General features: G+C 43.9%; 1 protein-coding gene across 4 annotated transcripts in view; it reads left to right on the top strand.

The window, feature by feature from the left end:
• col12a1b (collagen, type XII, alpha 1b) overlaps positions 1 to 25,231 on the top strand; it is an 89,101-nt gene that overhangs the window by 17,923 nt on the left and 45,947 nt on the right. For 3 of the 4 annotated variants that reach the window (XM_023974401.2, XM_023974402.2, XM_023974400.2), the window contains exons 14-24: positions 6,663 to 6,932; positions 8,447 to 8,713; positions 9,148 to 9,340; positions 9,469 to 9,593; positions 14,992 to 15,141; positions 15,313 to 15,432; positions 15,707 to 15,871; positions 17,210 to 17,356; positions 18,324 to 18,466; positions 19,626 to 19,758; positions 22,754 to 22,890. In XM_023974401.2, the coding sequence (XP_023830169.1) occupies positions 6,663 to 6,932; positions 8,447 to 8,713; positions 9,148 to 9,340; positions 9,469 to 9,593; positions 14,992 to 15,141; positions 15,313 to 15,432; positions 15,707 to 15,871; positions 17,210 to 17,356; positions 18,324 to 18,466; positions 19,626 to 19,758; positions 22,754 to 22,890 (1,850 nt within the window). The remainder of the gene's footprint in view (positions 1 to 6,662; positions 6,933 to 8,446; positions 8,714 to 9,147; positions 9,341 to 9,468; positions 9,594 to 14,991; positions 15,142 to 15,312; positions 15,433 to 15,706; positions 15,872 to 17,209; positions 17,357 to 18,323; positions 18,467 to 19,625; positions 19,759 to 22,753; positions 22,891 to 25,231) is intronic. The other variant, XM_023974405.2, reaches the window with a different exon arrangement.

Raw genomic sequence — 25,231 nt, 5'->3', positions numbered from 1 at the left:
GGCTATTTGAAATGTAAAATGCATGAACAAAATCAATCCCGCCTGATGTTGTGAGGCAACAGGGAGGAGAAGATCAAATAAAAAGAACAATAGTGTGTATATTTTGTTATGTTTCAACAGTTGATTATTTGAGTGGCTTATGCAGGCAGCCATAAAATCACATAGTTGTTTATTTAGAAAATATTCCAAGCCAATGTAGTGTATATTCTTTGTAGAGAAATGGAAAGGTTAAGTGTAGTGTTTAAAAGAAAGGAAGAGAGAGAGTGTGAGAGAGAAATGGAGAGTGCTTGGGAGAGAAAGGGATATAGCATGTATCAACGCCTAGAGGAGAGAAATGGAAAGGTTGAAAGGTTGAATGTACTGTGGTTTTGTTCAGTTTTTCCTCATGATGGGCGATGGAAAAATGGGGTTGAGTGTGTTTCAGGTCGGGCTGCCGAGCGCCAGATTCCATGCGAGAGCTGTCTGTGGCCTGGGATTTCGAAAAAAATTCCAGACTCTCCCAGAAGTTGAAAAAATGAGCTTGTCCACAGATAAAAAATGGCCCTGGAGGGGTCCCAGCTAATAGAGGCTGCTGAGTCTCTGTGGTGGAAACGAAGAGCCTTCCCATGTGGACCGAGGCAGCACATGTGCAGTAAAATGAAGGAAATTTGAATTTATCCTGGACTGGAATGGGTTGCTTCAGAGGAATATTATGTTTGATAGATTATTTCTGGCGTGACAGTTGGAAAGACTTTTCCTGAACTCAGACACAGCTTACTTGTTGATCTATAAAATTTAACACATGCTTAAAGTTAATCTCGCTCTCCTTATGATTTTGAGTTAGAAAAAATAAGTATTTCTTTCCCCCTGAAGTATATGTTTATGTTTCAATATGAAAGAGGATACACGTTCACATGTTGATTTGATGGGGAACCAGACGTTTGCATTTATCGGTTAGCTTGTTTGGTTTCGGTGGTAAGACTGAACAACAGAAGGCATATGGATGTGAGTCAGAATCTGCCTCACGTACTTGTGGTGAAATGATCAGATTGATCACGTGTCTTACCAGAAAATAGCCAACAGTAGTTGTGCTCCTAGAATTACTCTAGAGTCTGTCTCAGACCCAAACTACTAGAAACCAAACAGAGGGTTTGATGATTGCATGACATGTAATCTTGTACCTTGGGAGAGTACTGGCTGTGGTCCACTATAATCAGTAGTTATACTGGCTGTGGTCCACTATAATCAGGAGTTATACTGGCTGTGGTCCACTATAATCAGTAGTTATACTGGCCGTGGGTCCACTATAATCAGGTAGTTTATACTGGCTTGTGGTCCACTATAAATCAGGAGTTATACTGGCTGTGGTCCACTAATATAATAAATCAGGAGTTATACTGCTGTGGTCCACTATAATCAGTAGTTTATACTGGCTGTGGTCCACTATAATCAGGATTTATACTGTCTGTGCTCCACTATAATCAGTAGTTATACTGGCTGTGGTCACTATAATCAGGAGTTATACTGGCTGTGGGTCCACTATAATCAGGAGTTATACTGGTGTGGTCCACTATAATCAGTAGTTATACTAGCTGTGCTCCACTTAATCAGTAGTAATACTGGCTGTGGTCCACTATAATCAGTAGTTATACTGGCTGTGCTCCACTATAATCAGTAGTTATACTGGCTGTGGTCCACTATAATCAGTGTTTTATACTGGCTGTGGTCCACTATAATCAGGAGTTATACTGGCTGTGGTCCACTATAATCAGGAGTTATACTAGCTGTGGGTCCACTATAATCAGGAGTTATACTGGCTGTGGTCCACTATAATCAGTAGTTATACTGGCTGTGGTCCACTAAATCAGGAGTTATACTGGCTGTGGTCCACTATAATAAGGAGTTATACTAAGCTGTGGTCCACTATAATCAGGAGTTATACTGGCTGTGGTCCACTATAATCAGTAGTTATACTGGCTGTGGTCCACTATAATCAGGAGTTATACTAGCTGTGGTCCACTATAATCAGGAGTTATACTGGCTGTGGTCCACTATAATCAGTAGTTTACTGGCTGTGGTCACATTATAATCAGTAGTTATACTGGCTGTGGTCCACTATAATCAGTAGTTATACTGGCTGTGTTTCCACTAATAATCAGTAGTTATACTGGCTGTGGTCCCACTATAATCAGGAGTTATACTGGCTGTGGTCCACTATAATCAGTAGTTATACTGGCTGTGGTCCACTATAATCAGGAAGTTATACTGGCTGTGGTCCACTATAATCAGGAGTTATACTGGCTGTGGTCCACTATAATCAGTAGTAATGCTGGCTGTGGTCCACTATAATCAGTAGTTTATACTGGCTGTGGTCCATATAATCAGGAGTTATACTGGCTGTGGTCCACTATAATCAGGAGTTATACTGGCTGTGCTCCCACTACAATCAGGAGTTTATACTGGCTGTGGTCCACTATAATCGTAGTAATACTGGCTGTGGTCCACTATACCAGTAGTTATACTGGCTACGGTCCACTATAATCAGGTGTTATACTGGCTGTGGTCCACTATAATCAGTAGTATACTGGCTGTGGTCCATATAATCAGGAGTTAATACTGGCTGTGGTCCACTATAATCAGTAAGTAATGCTGGCTGTGCTCCACTATAATCAGTAGTAATACTGGCTGTGGTCCACTATAAATCAGGAGTTATACTGGCTACGGTCCACTATAATCAGGAGTTTATACTGGCTGTGGTCCACTATAATCAGTAGTTATACTGGCTGTGGTCCACTATAATCAGGAGTTATACTGGCTGTGGTCCACTATAATCAGGAGTTATACTGGCTGTGGTCCACTATAATCAGTAGTTATACTGGCTGTGGTCCACTATAATCAGGAGTTATACTGGCTGTGGTCCACTATAATCAGGAGTTATACTAGCTGTGGTCCACTATAATCAGTAGTTATACTGGCTGTGGTCCACTATAATCAGTAGTTATACTGGCTGTGGTCCACTATAATCAGGGGTTATACTGGCTGTGGTCCACTATAATCAGTAGTTATACTGGCTGTGGTCCACTATAATCAGGAGTTATACTGGCTGTGGTCCACTATAATCAGTAGTTATACTGGCTGTGGTCCACTATAATCAGGAGTTATACTAGCTGTGGTCCACTATAATCAGTAGTTATACTGGCTGTGGTCCACTATAATCAGTAGTTATACTGGCTGTGGTCCACTATAATCAGTAGTTATACTGGCTGTGGTCCACTATAATCAGTAGTTATACTGGCTGTGGTCCACTATAATCAGTGGTTATACTGGCTGTGGTCCACTATAATCAGGAGTTATACTGGCTGTGGTCCACTATAATCAGGATTATACTGGCTGTGGTCCACTATAAATCAGGAGTTATACTGGCTGTGGTCCACTATAATCAGGAGTTATACTGGCTGTGGTCCACTATAATCAGGAGTTATACTGGCTGTGGTCCACTATAATCAGTAGTTATACTGGCTGTGGTCCACTATAATCAGGAGTTATACTGGCTGTGGTCCACTATAATCAGGAGTTATACTGGCTGTGGTCCACTATAATCAGTGTTATACTGGCTGTGGTCCACTATAATCAGTAGTTATACTGGCTGTGGTCCACTATAATCAGGAGTTATACTAGCTGTGGTCCACATATAATCAGTAGTTATACTGGCTGTGGTCCACTATAATCAGTAGTTATACTGGCTGTGGTCCACTATAATCAGGAGTTATACTGCTGTGGTCCACTATAATCAGGAGTTATACTGGCTGTGGTCCACTATAATCAGGAGTTATACTGGCTGTGGTCCACTATAATCAGTAGTTATACTGGCTGTGGTCCACTATAATCAGGAGTTATACTAGCTGTGGTCCACTATAATCAGTAGTTATACTGGCTGTGGTCCACTATAATCAGTAGTTATACTGGCTGTGGTCCACTATAATCAGGAGTTATACTAGCTGTGGTCCACTATAATCAGTAGTTATACTGGCTGTGGTCCACTATAATCAGGAGTTTATACTGGCTGTGGTCCACTATAATCAGTAGTTATACTGGCTGTGGTCCACTATAATCAGTAGTTATACTGGCTTGTGTTCCACTATAATCAGTAGTTATACTGGCTGTGGTCCACTATAATCAGGAGTTATACTGGCTGTGGTCCACTATAATCAGTAGGATTATACTGGCTGTGGTCCACTATAATCAGGAGTTATACTGGCTTTTGTGGTCCACTATAATCAGGAGTTATACTGGCTGTGGTCCACTATAATCAGTAGTTATACTGGCTGTGGTCCACTATAATCAGGAGTTATACTGGCTGTGGTCCACTATAATCAGGAGTTATACTGGCTTGTGGCTCCACTATAATCAGGAGTTTTATACTGGCTGTGGTCCACTATAATCAGTAGTTTATACTGGCTGTGGTCCACTATAATCAGGAGTTATACTGGCTGTGGTCCACTATAATCAGGAGTTATACTGGCTGTGGTCCACTATAATCAGTTGACTGTGCAGTGGACTATCCATTACAATATAAATATGTCCATTGGCAGAAAGTGAAGTGTTGTAATGTCTAAAGGCTACTCTCTCAGTTTTCTTGTTTAGTTAGATCACATTTTGTATTATAATCATAAACAGACAGACAGAGCTTAACCACTCATTTTGTTTACAACCCCCTCTTTATGCATTGTTTTACCTCTGTTCAATTTATGACCAACAAGGCTGAGGGTGTGTCCATTGGTTGTGTTCGTTTTGCGTCGCAAACAATGTCACAGATACAATGGAGATCGTCACCGTCGTTCACAAACCCTCTACTGAATCTGTCATCTCTATAATCCCTATAGTCTGCTGGCTCTGTGCAGCACAAGATCCATGTGTCTTATTGCCGTAACATATGCATGGAAAATTACATTTGGTCTTGTTTTGTTAAACAAATCTATATGTTATGGCAAACAGGCTTCCCTTGTCTGCATTATCAAGTTTAAATTTTTTAATGTCACGTGCACAAGGAATGCCTTTCTTGCAAGCTCCAAACCCAACAATGCAGTTAGGAAAAGTGGTGAGATCACACAACATGACCGTTCTCTCCCATAGACCCATAGCTCCTGTCAGTGTCCTCCCTCCCTCCCTCCCTCCCTCCATCCAGTATGTGAAGCAGATGTGAACTGTGGTGGAGCTTTAGTTTATTGGGAGTCTCCTATATGCCTCTCACCATATGTCACGGTGAGAGGCATGTTTGTAATCCTAGTTTAGCCCTCTGAAATGAAGGACATCAGGGTTCAAAAGGGATCCATTACCGCAGGTAGGGTAGCAAAATTCTGGAACTTTCAATAAATTCCCTGGTTCTCCAGAAATCCTGTTCTGGATTTCCTGCTTCTTCCCTTCTGATTCCAGGAATCCTCCAACTGAGATTTCGGGAAAATTAGGGAATTTATCGAAAATTCCCGGAATTTTGCAACCCTACCTGCAGGTACCTGACTTCATCTGTGAACCTAATGAATTAGTTGCACCACAGATTACTGTGTGGTCTCTATGTCTGGGTAGATTACTGTGTGGTCTCTCTGTCTGGGTATATTACTGTGTGGTCTCTCTGTCTGGGTAGATTACTGTGTGGTCTCTCTGTCTGGGTAGATTGCTGTGTGGTCTCTCTGTCTGGGTAGATTACTGTGTGGTCTCTCTGTCTGGGTAGATTACTGTGTGGTCTCTCTGTCTGGGTAGATTACTGTGTGGTCTCTCTGTCTGGGTAGATTACTGTGTGGTCTCTCTGTCTGGGTAGATTACTGTGTGGGTCCTCTCTGTCTGGGTAGATTACTGTGTGGTCTCTCTTGTCTGGGTAGATTACTGTGTGGTCCTCTGTCTGGGTAGATTACTGTGTGGTCTCTCTGTCTGGGTAGATTACTGTGTGGTCTCTCTGTCTGGGTAGATACTGTGTGATCCTCTTGTCTGGGTAGATTACTGTGTGGTCTCTCTGTCTGGGTAGATTACTGTGTGGTCTCTCTGTCTGGGTAGATTACTGTGTGGTCTCTCTGTCTGGGTAGTTGTGTGTATCTGTGCTGCTCTCCTGCTCTCTAGTATTTTTAACTATGACTAACTGATCAACTATTTGTTTATTTGGATCCCCATTAGCTTCTGCCGAAGCAGCAGCTATTCTTCTTGGGGTCTGCAAAAAACACAAAACATGACAAGTAACAAAACACTGATACACTGATAGACAAGAAAAGTCACACAAATTTCGAATACAACGATATACAAACAATGCAACAAAAAAATTATACAAACTATGCTGTCCTCTGGACACAGTTTCAATAGTTTCCATTTTGAATAATCCAATCAGTCCAGACGCTGTCAGACACATGTCTTATGAGCTTCAGCAGGGGTGTGGGGATCTGTCAGAAGCACTGATATGCATGTATGTTGTTTGCAGAAGTGCATACGATTTTTGGTTCTAAGCACCATTTTTACTTGTTTACACAAGAGGATTTAGTGTTGAGCGCGTTCTTTTCCTTTACTGAGCAGTGTCGATCCAGATAGTGTGCTGGCACGTTGATTGATTATCAGCAACCAATCACTGTATCCTGTATCCTGTATCCTCTCCCAAATTCTTACCCAGAAATCTAATCTGTTTTCCTCCATGTTTATTTCAGAACTGGGCTCCCCCAAGGACCTTGTCACCAGCGACGTGACGGACACCAGCTTCGCTGCGTCTTGGACGGCTGCCCTTGGGAACGTGAATATGTACAGGATCCGCTGGAAGTCCATGTACAGTGACGAGTCAGGGGAGAAGATGGTCCCTGGAGACGTCACCAACACCGTGCTGGAGGGCCTTACCCCTGAGACCCTCTACCAGGTGTCTGTCCTGGCCTCCTATGGCAGAGGAGACGGAAGCCCGCTGACTGGACAGGAGACCACTGATGGTACTACTGTTTATTACACATCATCCTCTGTTTGTAATGTAATCCACAGGATTACTCAAAATGACAAGCGTAATCTGATTACTTCCTTGGTTAGCCAGCATCTGCCTCGTCAGTTTATGCTGAAGACAGATCAGTTCCCTCTCCAACTCTGCTCGCCCAACCCCTCAGAATCCTTGGGAAAGTGCTGGCTCAACTTCCTGCTTCCTTTCTTCTTGATCTGTGCCACTGACTTTTAGTCTGGCAGGGAAACCTCTGTGTTAGATTTCAGAGATGGACACAATGTGTGTATCCCAAATGGAACCCTATTCCCCATTAAATGCACTACTTTTGACTAAGACCCACATGTTTCTGGTCAAAAGTAGTGCACTAAGTAGGGAATAGGGTGTTATTTGGGATGCGGGCAATGTCTCACCACTGTTAGGGATTAACAAAATCACTGAAGTGGTATTGTTAGTTGCTGAGGTTTGGAGGTGTACTTGAATGGTTTTGTAGATCTGTAGAACAGTTTGAAACTCTCTTTGGGCCATCACATCAATTTTCATGCAATGGCACTATGGTATACCAGTGCCAAGATGATAAGGAAAAAACATTTAAAAAATGACAAAATCCCATCCAAGTGCTCATCATCGTCACTCTCTGGAACCCTTTTATCTTGGTGTCGGGTATTGTGGAAAAAGGCCATTTCTAAGACTCCCTTTTAAGCTCTGGTCTGCAGTGGAAAACTGGGGGTGGTGACAGTTATGATGCATTCTGTGTTCTAAAATCTAAGATAACGTCACTTTTGTGGAGGGGATTTTTAACATTTTTACAATGCATGTGTGCAGCGCATGGCTGAGTAATATGTCCTGTATGCTGCCTGTTAGGGTGCGTGGGAGCAGAATTTAAGACAGGCTCAAATCGACCACACATCCTCCTATCCTACTCATGCATACATGGGAAATCATATTGATGGAAATTTCCTCGAACTCTTGAGGAACCAGTGTGATGGTTTGAATAGACATGTAGATATGGAAAGCCGTTTCGTGTATTGACTCTGGCAGGCCAAGTCAAGCACATTTTGAACAGAAAACATTCTTGAGACATTCTCAGGAGGCCTCGCCTCTTTCAAATCCGTGCTTACCTCGTTACGTTCGCACAGCGGAACCAATGGATCTCCGGTAACAGTGTCACAGGTCCATTCAGGTCAAGCAACACATTGAGAAGTTGGTGGCCAATATCAGTCCTCAGTGAGAGTCTAGTCTAGTGGTCTGACATTCTTTCCTGGGATCATTAAGTGTTTGGAAGGATTGACTTTGGTTTGACTAGTCTTGCTTGCAGAAATGGTGGAACAAACAGACCTTTTTACATGATAGTACATGGAGCTTAGCTCTATTCAGAATGGGAAAAGGGAAAGTTAAGATGACCAGATTTGGGGATAAGAGCCTAACTCTCTTTTAGATCGTTGTTCTCAGCATCCTCGCTACGTATCGAAGGGTAGATGTTTTATGAAATATTGCCCTCCTCTATGTCCTTAGTGTCTGCTGCTGCTGAGGCGCTTACTGTGTCCGACGAGACTGAGCGAAGCATGAAGGTAACGTGGATGGCCGCGCCGGGTAAAGTCATCAACTACCGAGTGACCTACACGCCCACCGCTGGGGGCAAAGAGATGGTTGCTAGGGTTCCCGGCACCTCCACCTCCACCGTGCTGAAGCGCCTGACGCCCATGACCACCTATGGCATCAAGGTGCACCCCATTTACAAGCGGGGAGAAGGAAAAGCAAGGCAAGGAGTAGGAACGACACGTACGTTGGTGCATAATTCAACCCCATGATATGAGAGACAGTAGGACACATTATGGGAGTATTGTAGGTGGAGCAGGTGTCTTTTCACTAACAAAACCTCAGACACTTGGTTAATACAGAGAGCTTACCACTAACACATGGCATACCATTGGGTTCTAAGACACTGGAATTCCCTATATAGTGCACTACTTTTGACCAGAGCCCTATGGGCCCTGGTAAATAGTAGTGTACTATAAAGGAAATAAGGTGCAGTTTTGGACGTAGGCTAGGACTTAAGACTTGTATTATGGACTAATGAGAAACTGACTGGAATGTGTGTTGGCTGATCTCAATGAAAAAAGACTAGTGTTGCCAAAGTTGAAGTTATTACGTTAGTACTTTTCTCCCTTGAATTTGAACTGATATGGTTTCTCTATTTGTCTGTCCTCTCATAGTGTCACCTTACAAAGCTCCCAGAAACCTACAGACCTCAGAGCCCGGCAAGAACAGTTTCAGAGTCTCCTGGGACCCAGCTCCAGGAGATGTTCGTGGCTACAAGGTCACCTTCCACCCCAGTGGTGATGATATCGACTTGGGAGAGCTGTTGGTTGGGCCCCATGACAACACTGTGGTGCTTGAGGAGCTCAGGTGAGACACAGGAAGTTCTATCTTCATACAGAAAGTTGTCGGTGACATTGATCTGACATTCTTAGACGGCTACATAGGACATTGTGAGGATAAAAGTAACTTTAAATCTCATCTCTCCATCTCATCAGGGCCGGAACAAAGTACTCTGTGACTGTGTTTGGAATGTTTGATGGAGGCCACTCTGCAGCACTGGCTGGAGAGGAGAATACTACCCTCTCCGACGCCCCCGAAGTGCCATTGGAATCTTGGAACGGTAAAACCTTACAATACCTTAACATAACCGACTATAATACACATCTGTACAGACTTAGGATGCGTCCCAAATGACACCCTACTCCGCACATAGTGCACTACTTTTGACCAGAGCATAGGACTATATAGGGATTAGGGAATAGGTGGCCATATGGGATGCAACCATAGAACAGCCACAGAACAGCCACGATAGACACACGGACCAAACCACAGACACACAGCGTCCCAGCCACAGCCCATCTCTGCTCCCACCCCCATTAGAGCAGAGGAGGGGTCTTCCCACTGTGAGAGACATGGTACTAATTATCCCACGAGTGAATTATGTGTTTGTCTAAACTAATCAACATCACAACCATTAGAATAACACACCACATTATACAGCCATTGATTATAATGAGTACTAATCATTTATAGCTGTTTGGCTTTAATGGGCTTTTCTGCCTCATATCGTGTTAAGACTGTGATGGGGTGTATTGATAAGTGGGACATTGATATTTTCATGATTAACTACGGGTGTTTTGACCTCCTTTTTCTTGCTCCAGTGCCAGTAAAGGATTAGTCAGGTTACACCCCCCACCCACAAGCATGCTAAACCTATTACGTTGCTGATATTTCTCATCACCGTGCCCATTTGGACAAGCAGCCATATTGTTTCATCCCTAATACTTCTTGACATGCAAAAGTTAATATTTCCCATTTTTACATCTCATAAATAGTTAGCATAATGGAAAAAAGTTTCTCTGCTTGCAATTAGAGATGTTTTACAACCAGGAGATTACGCAGTGCCAACCGGGCTGCCGTGGAACAAAACTGCATGCGGCTAGGAAAATGTTATGTTTCTCATATAAGACCCCAGAGAGAAAGCTGCTGACCCTGGGCAGAAATTAGTCTCAGTAATGGGGAGCAGACACACTGACACACAGTAACAGACTGCCCACCGCACCAGTGGTAGCAGAGCAAGGGATGTTCCAGTCCACCATGCACCCAGACCAGACCTTGGACACACACGCACACACGCACACACACACACACACACACACACACACACGCACACGCACACGCACACGCACACGCACACGCACACACACACACAACACACACACACACACACACACAACACACACACAACACACACACACACACACCACACCATACACCAACCAACAACAACAACAACAACAACAACAACAACAACAACCACACACACACACACACATACACACACGCCATGGGCATTCACCGCTGACACTAAAACTACTGCAGTAGTTTGGCCCTGGAGTTTAATAATGACCAAGCTAGTGTGGTTATAGGGTGGAATTGGGTTTTTCTTCTCCCTGGCTCAGAGGGTGTTATAGCCCTCGGGGTACTGTATATATGTATCCATAGTGACTGTATGTGGTAGAGCCAATTAGAACTAGGATGACACCAGTGGTGGAAAAAATATTAATTGTCATACTTGAGTAAAAGTAAAGATACATTAATAGAAAATGACTCAAGTAAAAGTGGCCCAGTAAAATACTACTTGAGTAAAAGTCTAAAAGTATTTGGTTTTAAATATACTTTATTATCAAAAGTAAATGTAATTGCTAAAATATACAAAAATGAATTAAGTATAAGTATATTCCTTATATTAAGCAAACCAGGCCGAACAATTTTTTACTTTAAAACGTTTTTGCTGATAGATGGGGGCACACTCCAACGCTCAAACGAAGCGTTTGTGTTTAGTGAGTCTGACAGATCAGAGGCAGTAGGGATGTCCAGGGATGTTCTCTTGATAAGTGTGTGAATTGGAACATTTTCCTGTCCTGCTAAGCATTGAAAATGTAACGTGTCAGGGAAAATGGATGGAGTAAAAAGTACATTATTTTCTTTAGGAATGTAGTGAAATAAAAGTAAAAGTAAAAGTTGTAGAACATATAAATAGTGAAGTACAGATACCCCCAAAAAACTACTTAAATAGTACTTTAAAGTATTTTTACTTAAGTACTTTACACCACTGGATGACACTATAAACAGACTACAGAATGAATCACTCCTTTAAATGACCACATACTAGCCAGTCAACGTAGATAGATTAATCTATTTGCTTTATGTATTTGCTTAATGTGACACTGTGTCCCATTCTAAACAACAAAGTCAGTGTCATCTGTTTTTTATCAGATGCCTCTCAGACAGTGTACACTGTCTCAGTTGATGACATGCGGTTTTGTTGATGAATGTCTCTGAGACTTACACTACTGGTCAAAAGTTTTAGAACACCTTCTCATTCAAGGGGTTTTCTTTATTTGTATTATTTTCTACATTGTAAAATAATAGTGAAGACATCAACATTAAGAAATAGCACATATAGAATCATGTAGTAACCAGAAATATTCTAAACGTGGATTTTATATTTGAGATTCTTCAAATAGCCACCCTTTGCCTTGATGACAGCGTTGCACACTCTAGGAATTCTCTCAACCAGCTTCACTTGGAATAATTTTCCAACAGTCTTGAAGGAGTTCCAACATATACTGAGCACTTGTTGGCTGCTTTTCCTTCACTCTGCGGTCCGACTCATCCCAAACCATCTCAATTTGGTTGAGGTCGGGTGATTGTGGAAGCAAGGTCATCTGATGCAGCACTCCATCTCTCTCCTTCTTGGTAAAATAGCCCTTACACAGCCTGGAGGTGTGTTGGGTCATAGTCCCACTAAGCGCAAACCAGATGGGATGGTATATTGCTGCAGAATGCTGTGGTAGCCATGCTGGTTAAGTGTGCCTTGAATTCTAAATAAATCACAGACAGTGTCACCAGCAAGGCACCCCCACACCATAACATCTCATCCTCCATGCTTTACGGTGGAAAATACACATGCGGAGATCATCCGTTCACCCACACCGCGTCTCACAAAGACACAGCGGTTGGAACCAAAAATCTCTAATTTGGCCTCCAGAGCAAATGACAAACTTCCACCGGTCTAATGTCCATTCAATCAAATGTATTTATAAAGCCCTTTTTACATCAACCGATGTCACAAAGTGCTATACAGAAACCCAGCCTAAAACCCCAAACAGCAAGCAATGCAGATGTAGAAGCACGGTGGCTTGGAAAAACTCCCTATAAAGGCAGGAACCTAGAGAGGAACCAGGCTCTGAGGGGTGGCCAGTCCTCTTGTGGCTGTGCCGGGTGGAGATTATAACAGAACATGGCCAAGATGTTCAAACGTTCAAAGATGACCAGCAGGGTCAAATAATAATCACAGTGGTTGTAGAGGGTGCAGCAGGTCAGCACCTCAGGAGTAAATGTCAGTTGGCTTTTTATAGCCGAGCATTCAGAGTTCGAGACAGCAGGTGCGGCAGAGAGAGAGAGTAGAAAACAGCAGGTCCGGGACAAGGTAGCACGTCCGGTGAACAGGTCAGGGTTCCATAGCCGCAGGCAGAACAGTTGAAACTGGAGCAGCAGCACGACCAGGTGGACAGGGGACAGCAAGGAGTTATCAGGCCAGGTAATCCTGAGGCATGGTCCTAGGGCTCAGGTCCTCCGAGAGAGAAAAAGAAAGAGAGAATTAGAGAGAGCATACTTAAATTCACACAGGACACCGGATAAGACAGGAGAAATACTCCAGATATCACAGACTGACCCTAGCCCCCCGACACATAAACTACTGCAGCATAAATACTGGGGGCTGAGACAGGAGGGTTCAGGAGACACTGTGGCCCCATCTGATTATAACCCGGACAGGGCCAACCAGGCCCATTGCTTGTGTTTCTTGGCCCAAGCAAGTATCTTCTTCTTATTGGTGTCGGCCACGAAGGCCTGATTCACGCAGTCGCCTCTGAACAGTTGATGTTAAGATGTGTCTGTTACTTGAACTCGGTGAAGCATTTATTTGGGCTGCAATTTCTGACGCTGGTAACTCTAATGAACTTTTCCTCTGCAGCAGAGGTAACTCTGGCGGTCCTCATGCGAGCCAGTTTCATCATTGCGCTTGATGGTTTTTGCGACTTCACTTGAAGAAACGTTCAAAGTTCTTGAAATGTTCCGTATTGACTGACCTTCATGTCTTCAAGTAATGATGGACTGTTGTTTCTCTTTGCTTATTTGAGCTGTTCTTGACATAATATGGACTTGGTCTTTTACCAAATAGGGCTATCTTCTGTATACCACCCCTACCGTGTCTCAACACAACTGATTGGCTCAAACACATTAACAAGGAAAGAAATTCCATAAATTAACTTTTAAAAAGGCACTCCTGTTAATTGAAATGCATTCCAGGTGACTACCTCATGAAGCTGGTTGAGAGAATGCCAAGAGTGTGCAAAGCTGTCATCAAGGCAAAGGGTTTCTATTTGAAGTATCTCAAATATAACATATATTTAGATTTGTTTACACTTTTTTGGTTACTACATGATTACATATGTGTTATTTCATAGTTTTGATGTCTTCACTATTATTCTACATGTAGAAAATAGTAGAAATAAAGAAAAACCCTTGAATGAGTAGGTGTTCTGAAACTTTTACCAGTAGTGTAGATTAAGCTTACGGAAAAGCGCTTGTTTACCAGTGTTATAACTCAAACAAACTGGTCCATTATATAATCAGATATACATTTTACAAGGGGCGATCCCCCACACGTCGTTAAGCATCTGTTTTTCCATGTTTCAATAAAGAAAAGTGGGTAAATAATTGTTTTCTCTTCTAACCTTTTTTCAATTCGCAGACACCGTGGCAGATTGCATAGCTCGGTGTCCAAACTACTCGGTGCATCTGGCTCTTTTTGCTCGGCTGCAGGACGAGCAAGCAGCAACCCCCTTTCACCCCCACAGGTGTCTGGTGTAGCAAATAGCGAGCACAGCAGGAATTTGCAGTAACTCTGGGAGAGAGGAGTCTGTCGTATATCATCTGTCAGCAGGGTCGGTCTAGTTGTTCAGGGCAGGGGACAAACCCAATGACTGCCCCACATACAGTACATCAAGAAGGCTGCAGGCCACAAAAAGGCCTTGAGGATGTACAACAGGATTGACACAGAAGAAGAAAAAGACCAGAAGAAGACAAAAAATAACAAGACCCAAGGGGAAAACAAGAGTTCATCCCCTCTTCAAGAGAAGAGAAACATACTGCTGCAAAACGAGTTGTAGCAAACATGTTTATTGTAGATAAAAACGTTCAATGTTAGTGTGTTATTGGGATTTTGGTGATGTCTTTCTGCTTGTTGTTCATCTCTGTGTTTGGTGTGCATATTTTGTTTGTGCATGTCTGTCTGAAAGTGTTTATATTATTCTGTTGTTCTTTGGCACCCTTCTCGCCCCTTCTGACACACATCCTTTCATTTATCACACTACATGGACTGTACACATCCGAGGGGTGTCCATGGTTTCAGGCCTCCCTCTCACGGCCCTCTCCTCCACTCCTTACAGAGGCCAAGTGTAAGAGCCAGGCCAAGGCTGACATCATCCTGCTGGTCGATGGCTCATGGAGTATTGGCCGTCTCAACTTCAAAACCATCCGAGCCTTCATCGCTCGCATTGTTGGTGTATTTGACATCAGCCCTGAGAGAGTCATGATCGGTAATCTTTCTATTGATCAAATCCCATTGGTGATATGTATGATGGCATTGGTTCATCACCCAGCCCATTCTCTCTAAGTTTGGTCTGGACTTGGTACTGGAAATGGAAATGCATGTTGGATTCTGATCAATCACGCTGGCGTCATACTGTGGTTCTGTTTGTTCTCTCCAGGTATGGTTCAGTACAGTGGAGACCCCAAAACTGAGTGGCATCTGAATGCCCACCCAACCCGTGACGGGCTGCTCAAAGCTGTGGCTGACCTGCCCTACAAAGGGGGAAACACCATGACAGGTGACATATCATGAAATAAAGGGCCAACTGCAAACTGTCATCTTTTTAACTTAAAGATGCACTCTCAAACCTTTGTCTAATTTCAGCCAGTAGTACTACGTCATCCATTGCGTATGATATGTTACGTCCTTTTTGTTTTTGCGATTCGTATGATATGTTACGAATCCAATTCGTACTATATTTTGTGGATTTGTTGTGCTTAAGATCCTGGAGTGCATCTTTAACTGAAGTCAACTTAACGTAACATCAAACATTCTCTCTAATGTCTCTGTAGGTATGGCCTTGAACTACATCCTCCAGAACAACTTCAAGCCCAACGTGGGACTGCGTAAAGACTCACGCAAGATCGGTGTGCTCATCACTGACGGCAAGTCGCAGGATGAGATCATCACCAACTCCCAGGTGCTGAGGGACGAAAACATCGAGCTCTACGCCATCGGTGAGTGACCCTCCTAGTGTATAACCGAACAACATTGCATGTTTCAGTTAACCATCAAAGTTTGTGACCATGTCAAACAAGGCAACAGTAAACATGTCATCCGCCAAGAATGATGCAACGCCCCCTTTCGGCCAATCAGTGTAATTTTGCTAGACGCATAATTCACCCATGTTTAATTAAAATCGGGCCAGTGGTCTCTGAGATATTGTGTGTGACTAATGTACGTACAGTTGATTACTATAGTGCCCCCCTTGGGCTAATCAGTGTAATTTTGTAAATTCCGGATCTCTATGGTAAGATGCATCATTCATCGTTCACCCATTCACCGAAGCAGGTAGCCTAGTGGTTAGAGCGTTGGACTAGTAACCGAAAGGTTGCTAGATCGAATCCCTGAGCTGACAAGGTAAAAATCTGTCGTTCTGCCCCTGAACAAGGCAATTAACCCACTGTTCCTAGGCCGTCATTGAAAATAAGAATTGTTCTTAACTGACTTGCCTAGTTAAATAAAGGTTAAAACATTTTTAAGTTAAAAATAAATTGAGATATCTGGTGTCTGAGATATCGCGTGGGTTAGCATATCCCTGAGTATGTGTGCCAAATTTCATCACTCAAACAGACCAAGAGATATAAACATGTGCATATTATAGCGCCACTGTGTGGTCAATATGAATGTTCTTGCATAGGTTGAGTCTTGACAGTGTTTGCAACATATGTACCAAATTTTGTTACAATACGAATTTCCTTGACTGAGTTGTATGCATTAATGTGCCAGACCCCAACCACGTGAATGTTTATTGGTCAATAGCGGCCATGTTGTTTTAGGTAGTGGTCTGAAAATTATTGCGTTGACAGTTTCGTGCAGATCCTTCATGCGTTGCTAGAGGAGGAGCGTTTTAAGTGTTTTTCACAAAATGTTAAATGTCGGCAATTCCATCATGGCGGACCTCAGGGGAGAGGGACCAAATGGGGTGAGGGGCGTTACCTTTCAGAGTTAGCATTTTCAATCGCTTGTTATAGCGCCACCATCTGGCCAATCAGTGTAATTTTGTAAATGCCAGATCACTTTGGCAAGACGCATCATTCACCCATGTTTTGTCAAAATCGGGCTAGTGGTGTCTGAGATATCGCGTGTGATGAACGTGCAAATGTATGCACGTACTAATGGACAGAGACAGATCCACAGTCCTCTCATCAATTTCATTGTGGGGGACAATGAAAACATACATTTTACAATAAACAGATTTTTGTGTTGTGATTGTATCATAAACAGAGGACAGTTGAGTCTATTTTGTCATGATCCCAACAGAAGTAAATATTGTGGTGTTATGTGGTTTCTAGGTGTGAAGAACGCTGATGAGAATGAGTTGAGGTCCATTGCCTCAGACCCAGATGAGATTCACATGTACAACGTGAATGACTTCTCCTTTCTGCTGGATATAGTTGATGAGCTCACCATCAACCTCTGTAACAGTGTGAAGGGTCCAGGTAAGCCCAACATCCTCTCTTATTCTCTCTCTCTCTCTCTCTCTCTCTCTCTCTCTCTCTCTCTCTCTCTCTCTCTCTCTCTCTCTCGCTCTCTCTCTCTCTTTCAAATCACGGTAAGCTAGTTCTTTGTACGCTGGGTATTGTACTTGGGACAGCATTTAGGGGTTTAGGGGTATTTCTAATCTAAGACAGCATCAGATGGCAAGGAAAATACATTAAAAAGCCATTTAACCTGTAAGCCAGAAAAAGCTGTACTGATATCTCCCATCAGTTGAATAAATGGATTAGCATAGCATGTGGAGCATAGCAATAAGAACAGCATGATTTATGAGATGAGCCAATGAAAAGACAGAACAAATGCCAACACTTGTGGATATTGCCTCGAAACTGTCACTAGTTTGCCTAACACACTTGATACATTTAGTTTATTGACTTAAGTTAGATAAGGTCCAACCAGTTGATGGAAACTTTTGTTTTTTGGACACACTCTTGTCCTTCAATAAAATGTATGAGGAGACAAAATAGTGATTTACTCCATGGGGATGGAAACTTAAAAAAAATATATATATTTTTTCAAAATGGTGAAATATAGAAATGCAGGTTCGCATTTATTGTAATATATCTTGCCATAAAATCTGATTTTGAACCTAACCTTAACCCTTAACTTAGCCACACTGCCAACCCTAATGCCTAACCCTAACCTTAAATTAAGACCAAAAAGCAAATGTATGTTTTCATGATTTTTTATATAGACAATTTTGATTTTGCTGCTGGCCCAGGTACCGGAAATTGCTCGGTTCTGCCTCCAAGGCAAGATTCATGACAATAAATGTCAACTTGCTATATAAACAGCCCTAACAGGCCTGTGTCGGTGAGGCTGAGGTGAAAGGGACAGATTTGTGGTTGGAGAATTGAGTGTGTGAAATATTTGACGTGTCGGCTCACATTCCCTCTGCTCTTCGACCAGGAGGAGGCCTGGAGCCGCCTACTAACCTAGTGACTTCCGAGGTGACCCACCACTCGTTCCGTGCCACCTGGACAGGGCCCGAAGGTCCAGTGGAAAAGTATCGCATCGACTACATGCCCGTGGCGGGAGGAGTCACTGAACAGGTAAGCCTATAGTACTGTACCTCCCCTCAACTCAATCACCTCACCTCTCCAAGGTCATAGCATTTTAAGAGCATCAGCTATTCATCGTCACACCTGGTTTGAATTTGACAGAGAATTGGCTGAATGATTCCTTTTGGTCTGAATTCCTCTCTCACACCTCCATGGTTCGTCTTGGCATGAGGTGATCTGGTTACTTTGTCAGCGGTCTAATTTTAGTCTGTTTATCCAGGAGTTTCTGGTGTAGGAACTGCCCTATATGCCGCCTCGCTGGAGATTTCACAGTTATCAAGTTTATCCAGTGTAACATTTTTGCTTAAATCCACCTAGTTCCCATCTTCGATCCATTTCTTGTGGATCTGATTCAGTCAGATTAAGCTCAAGTCATCTGGCGCTCTTCTCAGCATTGAGAAGTGGACCACAGTGGCTGAGGCAGACCTGCATTCAGTTACACTTACTGTAACCTTCTGTCACTTATGTCCTCATAAATACAGGACTGGGTCTATTCTGTGCATTGTGTTTTCATTGGCCCATGTCAGGGTTTGGGTGGTTCTAGTGAGCCCTGTCTGAAAGCAAGACCAAAGACTTTCCACCAGGCCCCAACCTTGGCCCAGTGTTGTCCGGTTTTGGCCGGGGTAGGCCGTCATTGTAAATAAGGATTTGTTCTTAACTGACTTGCCTAGTTAAATAAAGGTTAAAAAAAAACTTAAACCAGACCCAGTTAGTTTAGACTTGTTGCATAACTCCTCCTGCTGGAAAAGAGAATCCTGGCCTTCCAACCATTCTCCTTCATTTTTATTGCTTGCATTGGAACCCTAAACACATATTCACACAAATAAATCAGATTTCACTTTCAATTTGCTGATATGTGGTCCTTTCTTTTGGATATCCCTCTGAAACATAGAAGCGAGAGTACGTGTGCGAGAAGATGTCAGCTTTGTTTTGTGTTTCCTAAACGTGTGCAGTATTAGGAACATTTCATTTTGACCTGCTGTAATTACAATATTATCCCATGACGAATTTGAAACTCCTTGGCAGACAGCAGCACAGAGGGGGGACTTGAGGTCACCGTCTATCTTCTGGTCTACCTCCTGTTGAATATACTTGGATTTTGAGCTTGGGGTTTCCTGCATAACGACCATGCCCTTTTCTCTCTCTTTAGATGATTGTCGATGGGACGGTCACCACTGTGGTCCTGACCAAGCTGACACCTCTGACCGAGTACATGGTCAACGTTTTCTCCGTGACTGGAGAGGAGACCAGCGCAGAGCCGCTGAAGGGCACTGAAACCACCTGTAAGTTTTGCAGCTGTTCTGCTCCCTCGCCTCCTCTCCTCTCCTTTCTGTTTGTCTTCCTCTTCGTCGGTTTCCTCACACAACCTCATCCCAATTACCCAGAGTAAACCTTGAAGTCACCTCCTATAAAGGTGTCCAGGTTCAGCCAATCCAATATCCTTATTTGGATGTCGAATTATGTAAGAAGAGCTACAGTGATAGACAGGAAGTGTATTGAGATGAGTTTCACAAAGACGCTGTTCGGTTGCCCTCAGGGGGACAGAGATGGTTAAAAGGAAACTTTCATGTGGGGATAGCAGCTCTTATGACTTCCACTCTTGTGGGAGCGCATTTGTTTCATTACGGTACACAATGCTGAAATAAACAACATCCCCTGCCAACCCATGCTCATTAAGCTGTTTTAATTGGGTTAGACATGGATGGAACTTGTTTATATTGCTCTTGTAGGCCTATTAAGCAAAGTCATTTACACAACCAGGGGTATATTGGGTCTGATTGGTGGCAGTAAAGTGTTAAACAACAACAAGTTCCCATAGGGTTTCCCATTGGAAAATGCAGAAGTATAGGTTTCTTATGGGGAGAATAACCATAATCCTCTCCTTCTTGGCTTCATTAAGAGTGTCTTAAGAAAACTGACATAATTCCACATGATGGATAAGTACACAGGGCTTAGATTTATATGGTGGACGTTATAAGATATTTCTCACTGTCATAAAGCATTGTTATTGTTTTGTAGACTTAGACACCACAACAGTAGTGTTAGATCACTTGTGGTTTCCTTTATTTGTCATTTTAAACTAGGTGAGTAGGATCGTCATGCTTCTGTCATAAACACAGAGGCTGGATGTGTTGAGGATGTCTCTACACTAGTAGTTAGGTGGTAACTGTGGTTGAGGATGTCTCTACGCTAGTAGTTAGGTGGTAACTGTGGTTGAGGATGTCTTACACCTAGTAGTGGTTGTAACTGTGGTTAGGATGTCTCTACACTAGTAGTTAGGTGGTAACTGTGGTTGAGGATGTCTCTACACTAGTAGTTAGGTGGTAACTGTGGTTGAGGATGTTCTCTACGCTAGTAGTTAGGTGGTAACTTGGTTGAGGATGTCTCTACACTAGTAGTTAGGTGGTAACTGTGGTTGAGGATGTCTCTACACTAGTAGTTAGGTGGTAACTGTGGTTGAGGATGTCTCTACACTAGTAGTTAGGTGGTAACTGTGGTTGAGGATGTCTCTACGCTAGTAGTTAGGTGGTAACTGTGATTGAGGATGTCTCTACACTAGTAGTTAGGTGGTAACTGTGGTTGAGGATGTTTCTACGCTAGTAGTTAGGTGGTAACTGTGGTTGAGGATGTCTCTACGCTAGTAGTTAGGTGGTAACTGTGGTTGAGGATGTCTCTACACTAGTAGTTAGGTGGTAACTGTGGTTGAGGATGTCTCTACGCTAGTAGTTAGGTGGTAACTGTGGTTGAGGATGTCTCTACACTAGTAGTTAGGTGGTAACTGTGGTTGAGGAGGTCTCTACGCTAGTAGTTAGGTGGTAACTGTGGTTGAGGATGTTTCTACGCTAGTAGTTAGGTGGTAACTGTGGTTGAGGATGTCTCTACGCTAGTAGTTAGGTGGTAACTGTGGTTGAGGATGCTCTACGCTAGTAGTTAGGTGGTAACTGTGGTTGAGGATGTCTCTACGCTAGTAGTTAGGTGGTAACTGTGGTTGAGGATGTCTCTACACTAGTAGTTAGTTGGTAACTGTGGTTGAGGATGTCTCTACGTAGTAGTTAGGTAGTAACTTTGGTTGAGGATGTCTCTACGCTAGTAGTTAGGTGGTAACTGTGATTGAGGATGTCTCTACACTAGTAGTTAGGTGGTAACTGTGGTTGAGGTTGTCTCTACACTAGTAGTTAGGTGGTAACTGTGGTTGAGGATGTCTCTACACTAGTAGTTAGTAGTAACTGTGGTTGAGGATGTCTCTACACTAGTAGTTAGGTGGTAATGTGGTTGAGGATGTCTCTACGCTAGTAGTTAGGTGGTAACTGTGGTTGAGGATGTTCTACGCTAGTAGTTAGGTGGTAACTGTGGTTGAGGATGTCTCTACACTAGTAGTTAGGTGGTAATGTGGTTGAGGATGTCTCTACGCTAGTAGTTAGGTGGTAACTGTGGTTGGAGATGTCTCTACACTAGTAGTTAGGTGGTAACTGTGGTTGAGGATGTCTCTACGCTAGTAGTTAGGTGTAACTGTGGTTGAGGATGTTCTACGCTAGTAGTTAGGTGGTAACTGTGGTTGAGGATGTCTCTACGCTAGTAGTTAGGTGGTAACTGTGGTTGAGGATGTCTACGTAGTAGTTTAGGTGGTAACTGTGGTTGAGGGTGTTCTACGCTAGTAGTTAGGTGTAACTGTGGTTGAGGATGTCTCTACGCTAGTAGTTAGGTGGTAACGTGGTTGAGGATGTCTCTACGCTAGTAGTTAGGTGGTAACTGTGGTTGAGGATGTCTCTACGCTAGTAGTTAGGTGGTAACTGTGGTTGAGGATGTCTCTACGCTAGTAGTTAGGTGGTAACTGTGGTTGAGGATGTCTCCACGCTAGTAGTTAGGTGGTAACTGTGGTTGAGGATGTCTCTACACTAGTAGTTAGGTGGTAACTGTGGTTGAGGATGTTTCTACGCTAGTAGATAAGGTGTAACTGTGGTTGAGGATGTCTCTACACTAGTAGTTAGGTGGTAACTGTGTGGTTGAGGATGTCTCTACACTCCACCTCTCTTTCTGTCTCTGTCTCTCGCTCTCTCTCTCTTTCTTTATCTCACTCTCTGTCACTCTCTCTCTCTCTTTCTTTATCTCACTCTCTGTCACTCTCTCTCATTCTCTCTCTCTTTCTCTCCCTCTCTAAAAGAGTTTCCCCTCACAATACCAATGGTTCTAAGACTCACTCACTTTCATTCCCCTGGCCCCCTCTCACACTCTCCTTTCTCCCTCTCTTTCCCTTTCTCTGTCATTTTTCTTCCCCAGTACCCTTGCCACTATCGGGTAAGCTGCGGATCACTGCTGTCACCCATAGCACCATGAAGCTCAGATGGGACGCCTCCCCGGGGAAAGTCCTCAAGTACATCATCACCTACAAGCCAGATGACGGAGAGCTCAAAGAGGTGACACTATCTAACACCAAACATTTACACACTGACGTCATTGGGAAAGTGTTAGTGAAGAACTCTATGTTACTTCTGAATACGTCCCAAATGGCACCGTTCCCTCCAGAGTGCACTACTTTTGACCAGAGCCATAAGGGTTATAATGTAGATTTCCGCCTAAATAGACATACCCAAAAGTAATTATTTATCATGAGAGGGCCATAAACAATACCTAGTAATGCTTACACTGCCAGAAATATTCAAATCTCACCTTTCTAGTAAAAATAGTTATACATTTTTGAGGTTTAGTCACTTTTGAGGATACAAGCTCAAGTGCACAGTACAAATATGATAAAAATATATATTTCCATTTCAACAAAAGTGGGGATTAGGGTTTGAAATGATTGAAATGCTTTATAAATATAGTAACAATCAAATTATAAATGACGTATCTAATATTTAACCTTTTTTAAATAATAAATAAATATGATCATACTTAGTGAGTGTACAAAATTGCCACCATTTTATGGTGACTGAGCATTTTCTGCCCAGCATCCTCTGAGCGATGCGCAGACACCATTCAACTCCCTGCAGACTCATTACAACTTCAGCTTTAAGCACGTGGTGCTGTGACCAAGAAAAAGTGGTCTTGTTTAAATTCTATGAAATGATTCATAATTTTTTCATGTTGAGAGCACTAAATCCATCTGAGAACATCAAAGTGAGATACTCACTTTCATATGTTTCATATGCCATATTGTAAGTGAAGCTGCAAGCTTCATCACCAGGAGAGTTCGATCTTTTGTCTGGATAGGCCAGAAAATGTGACGTGTCGCTGCCTATGCTCATATACTGCATATCAGATGAGAGCGGAGAACAGCATGCGAAGCGGGACAACCAGCGCTGTCACAAAGTGCACAACAATTGATGTTGCGCCGTTCACTGAGCGCCCTGTACACAAAAATGTTGGTTGGAAACGGTCCAGAACCGCTCAAATCCCCTAAATAGGGGACAGAGTTTATTAAGGGAAAGTCACAAGTCATTGATGTCACAGGGTGTTATATTAGCTGCACATTCAGTAGACTGCGATCTTGACTCCATGGGCAGGCTTGGCCAGGACAACATGCTGAAAGAAGCATACTGGCACCCCAGCACCCCAGTACCTCAGCACCCCAGCACCCCAGTACCTCAGCAACCCAGTACCCCAGCACCCCAGTACCTCAGCACCCCAGTACCTCAGCAACCCCAAGTACCTCAGCACCCCAGTACCCTCAGACCCCAGTACCTCAGGCCACCCCATTACCAGCACCCCAGTCAGCACCCAGCCCATACCTCAGCACCCCAGTACCTCAGCAGCACCCAACACCCCAGTACCTCAGCACCCCAGTACCTCAGCAACCCAGTCACCCATACCCCAGCACCCAGTTACCTCAGCACCCCGTACCGCAGCAGCCCCCATTACCTCAGCACCCCATTACCCAGCACCCCAGTACCTCAGCACCCCAGTACCTCAGCAACCCAGCACCCCCATTACCTCAGCACCCCAGTACCCCAAGCACCCCAGTACCTCAGCACCCCAGTACCTCAGCACCCCAGTACCCTCAGCACACCCAGTACCTCAGCAGCCCAACCTCAGCAACCCACACCCCGTACCCTCAGCACCCCAGTACCATCAGCACCCAGCACTCCATTACCCCACACCCCAAGTACCTCAGCACCCCAGTACAGCTCAGCACCCCAGTACCTCAGCACCCCAGTACCTCAGCAACCCAGCACCCCATTACCCCCAGCAACCCCAGTACCTCAGCACCCCAGTACACCTCAGCCAACCTCAGCACCCCAGTACCTCAGCAACCCAGCACCCCAGTACCTCAGCACCCAGTACCTCAGCAACCCAGCACCCCATTACCCCAGCACCATACCTCAGCACCCCCAGTACCTCAGCACCCATTACCTCAGCACCCCATTACCCCAGCACCCCAGGTACCTCAGCACCCAGTACCTCAGCAACCAGCACCCCATTACCTCAGCACCCAGTACCCACCACCCCAGTACCTCAGCACCCCAGTACCTCAGCAACCCAGCACCCATTACCTCAGCACCCCAGTACCTCAGCACCCCAGTACCTCAGCACCCCAGCACCCCAGTACCTCAGCACCCCAGTACCTCAGCACCCCAGTACCTCAGCACCCCAGTACCTCAGCCACCCAGTACCTCAGCACCCCAGACCTCAGCAACTCAGCACCCCATTACCTCAGCACCCCAGCACTCCAGTACCCAGCACCCCAGTACCTCAGCACCCCAGTATCCCAGTACCTCAGCAACCAGCACCCCATTACCTCACACCCAGCACTCCAGT

Source organism: Salvelinus sp. IW2-2015, linkage group LG28 (genome assembly GCF_002910315.2).
Source record: "Salvelinus sp. IW2-2015 linkage group LG28, ASM291031v2, whole genome shotgun sequence".
In the NCBI taxonomy this organism is placed as follows: Eukaryota; Metazoa; Chordata; class Actinopteri; order Salmoniformes; family Salmonidae; genus Salvelinus; species Salvelinus sp. IW2-2015.
This window is presented reverse-complemented; position numbering and strand designations above follow the sequence as displayed.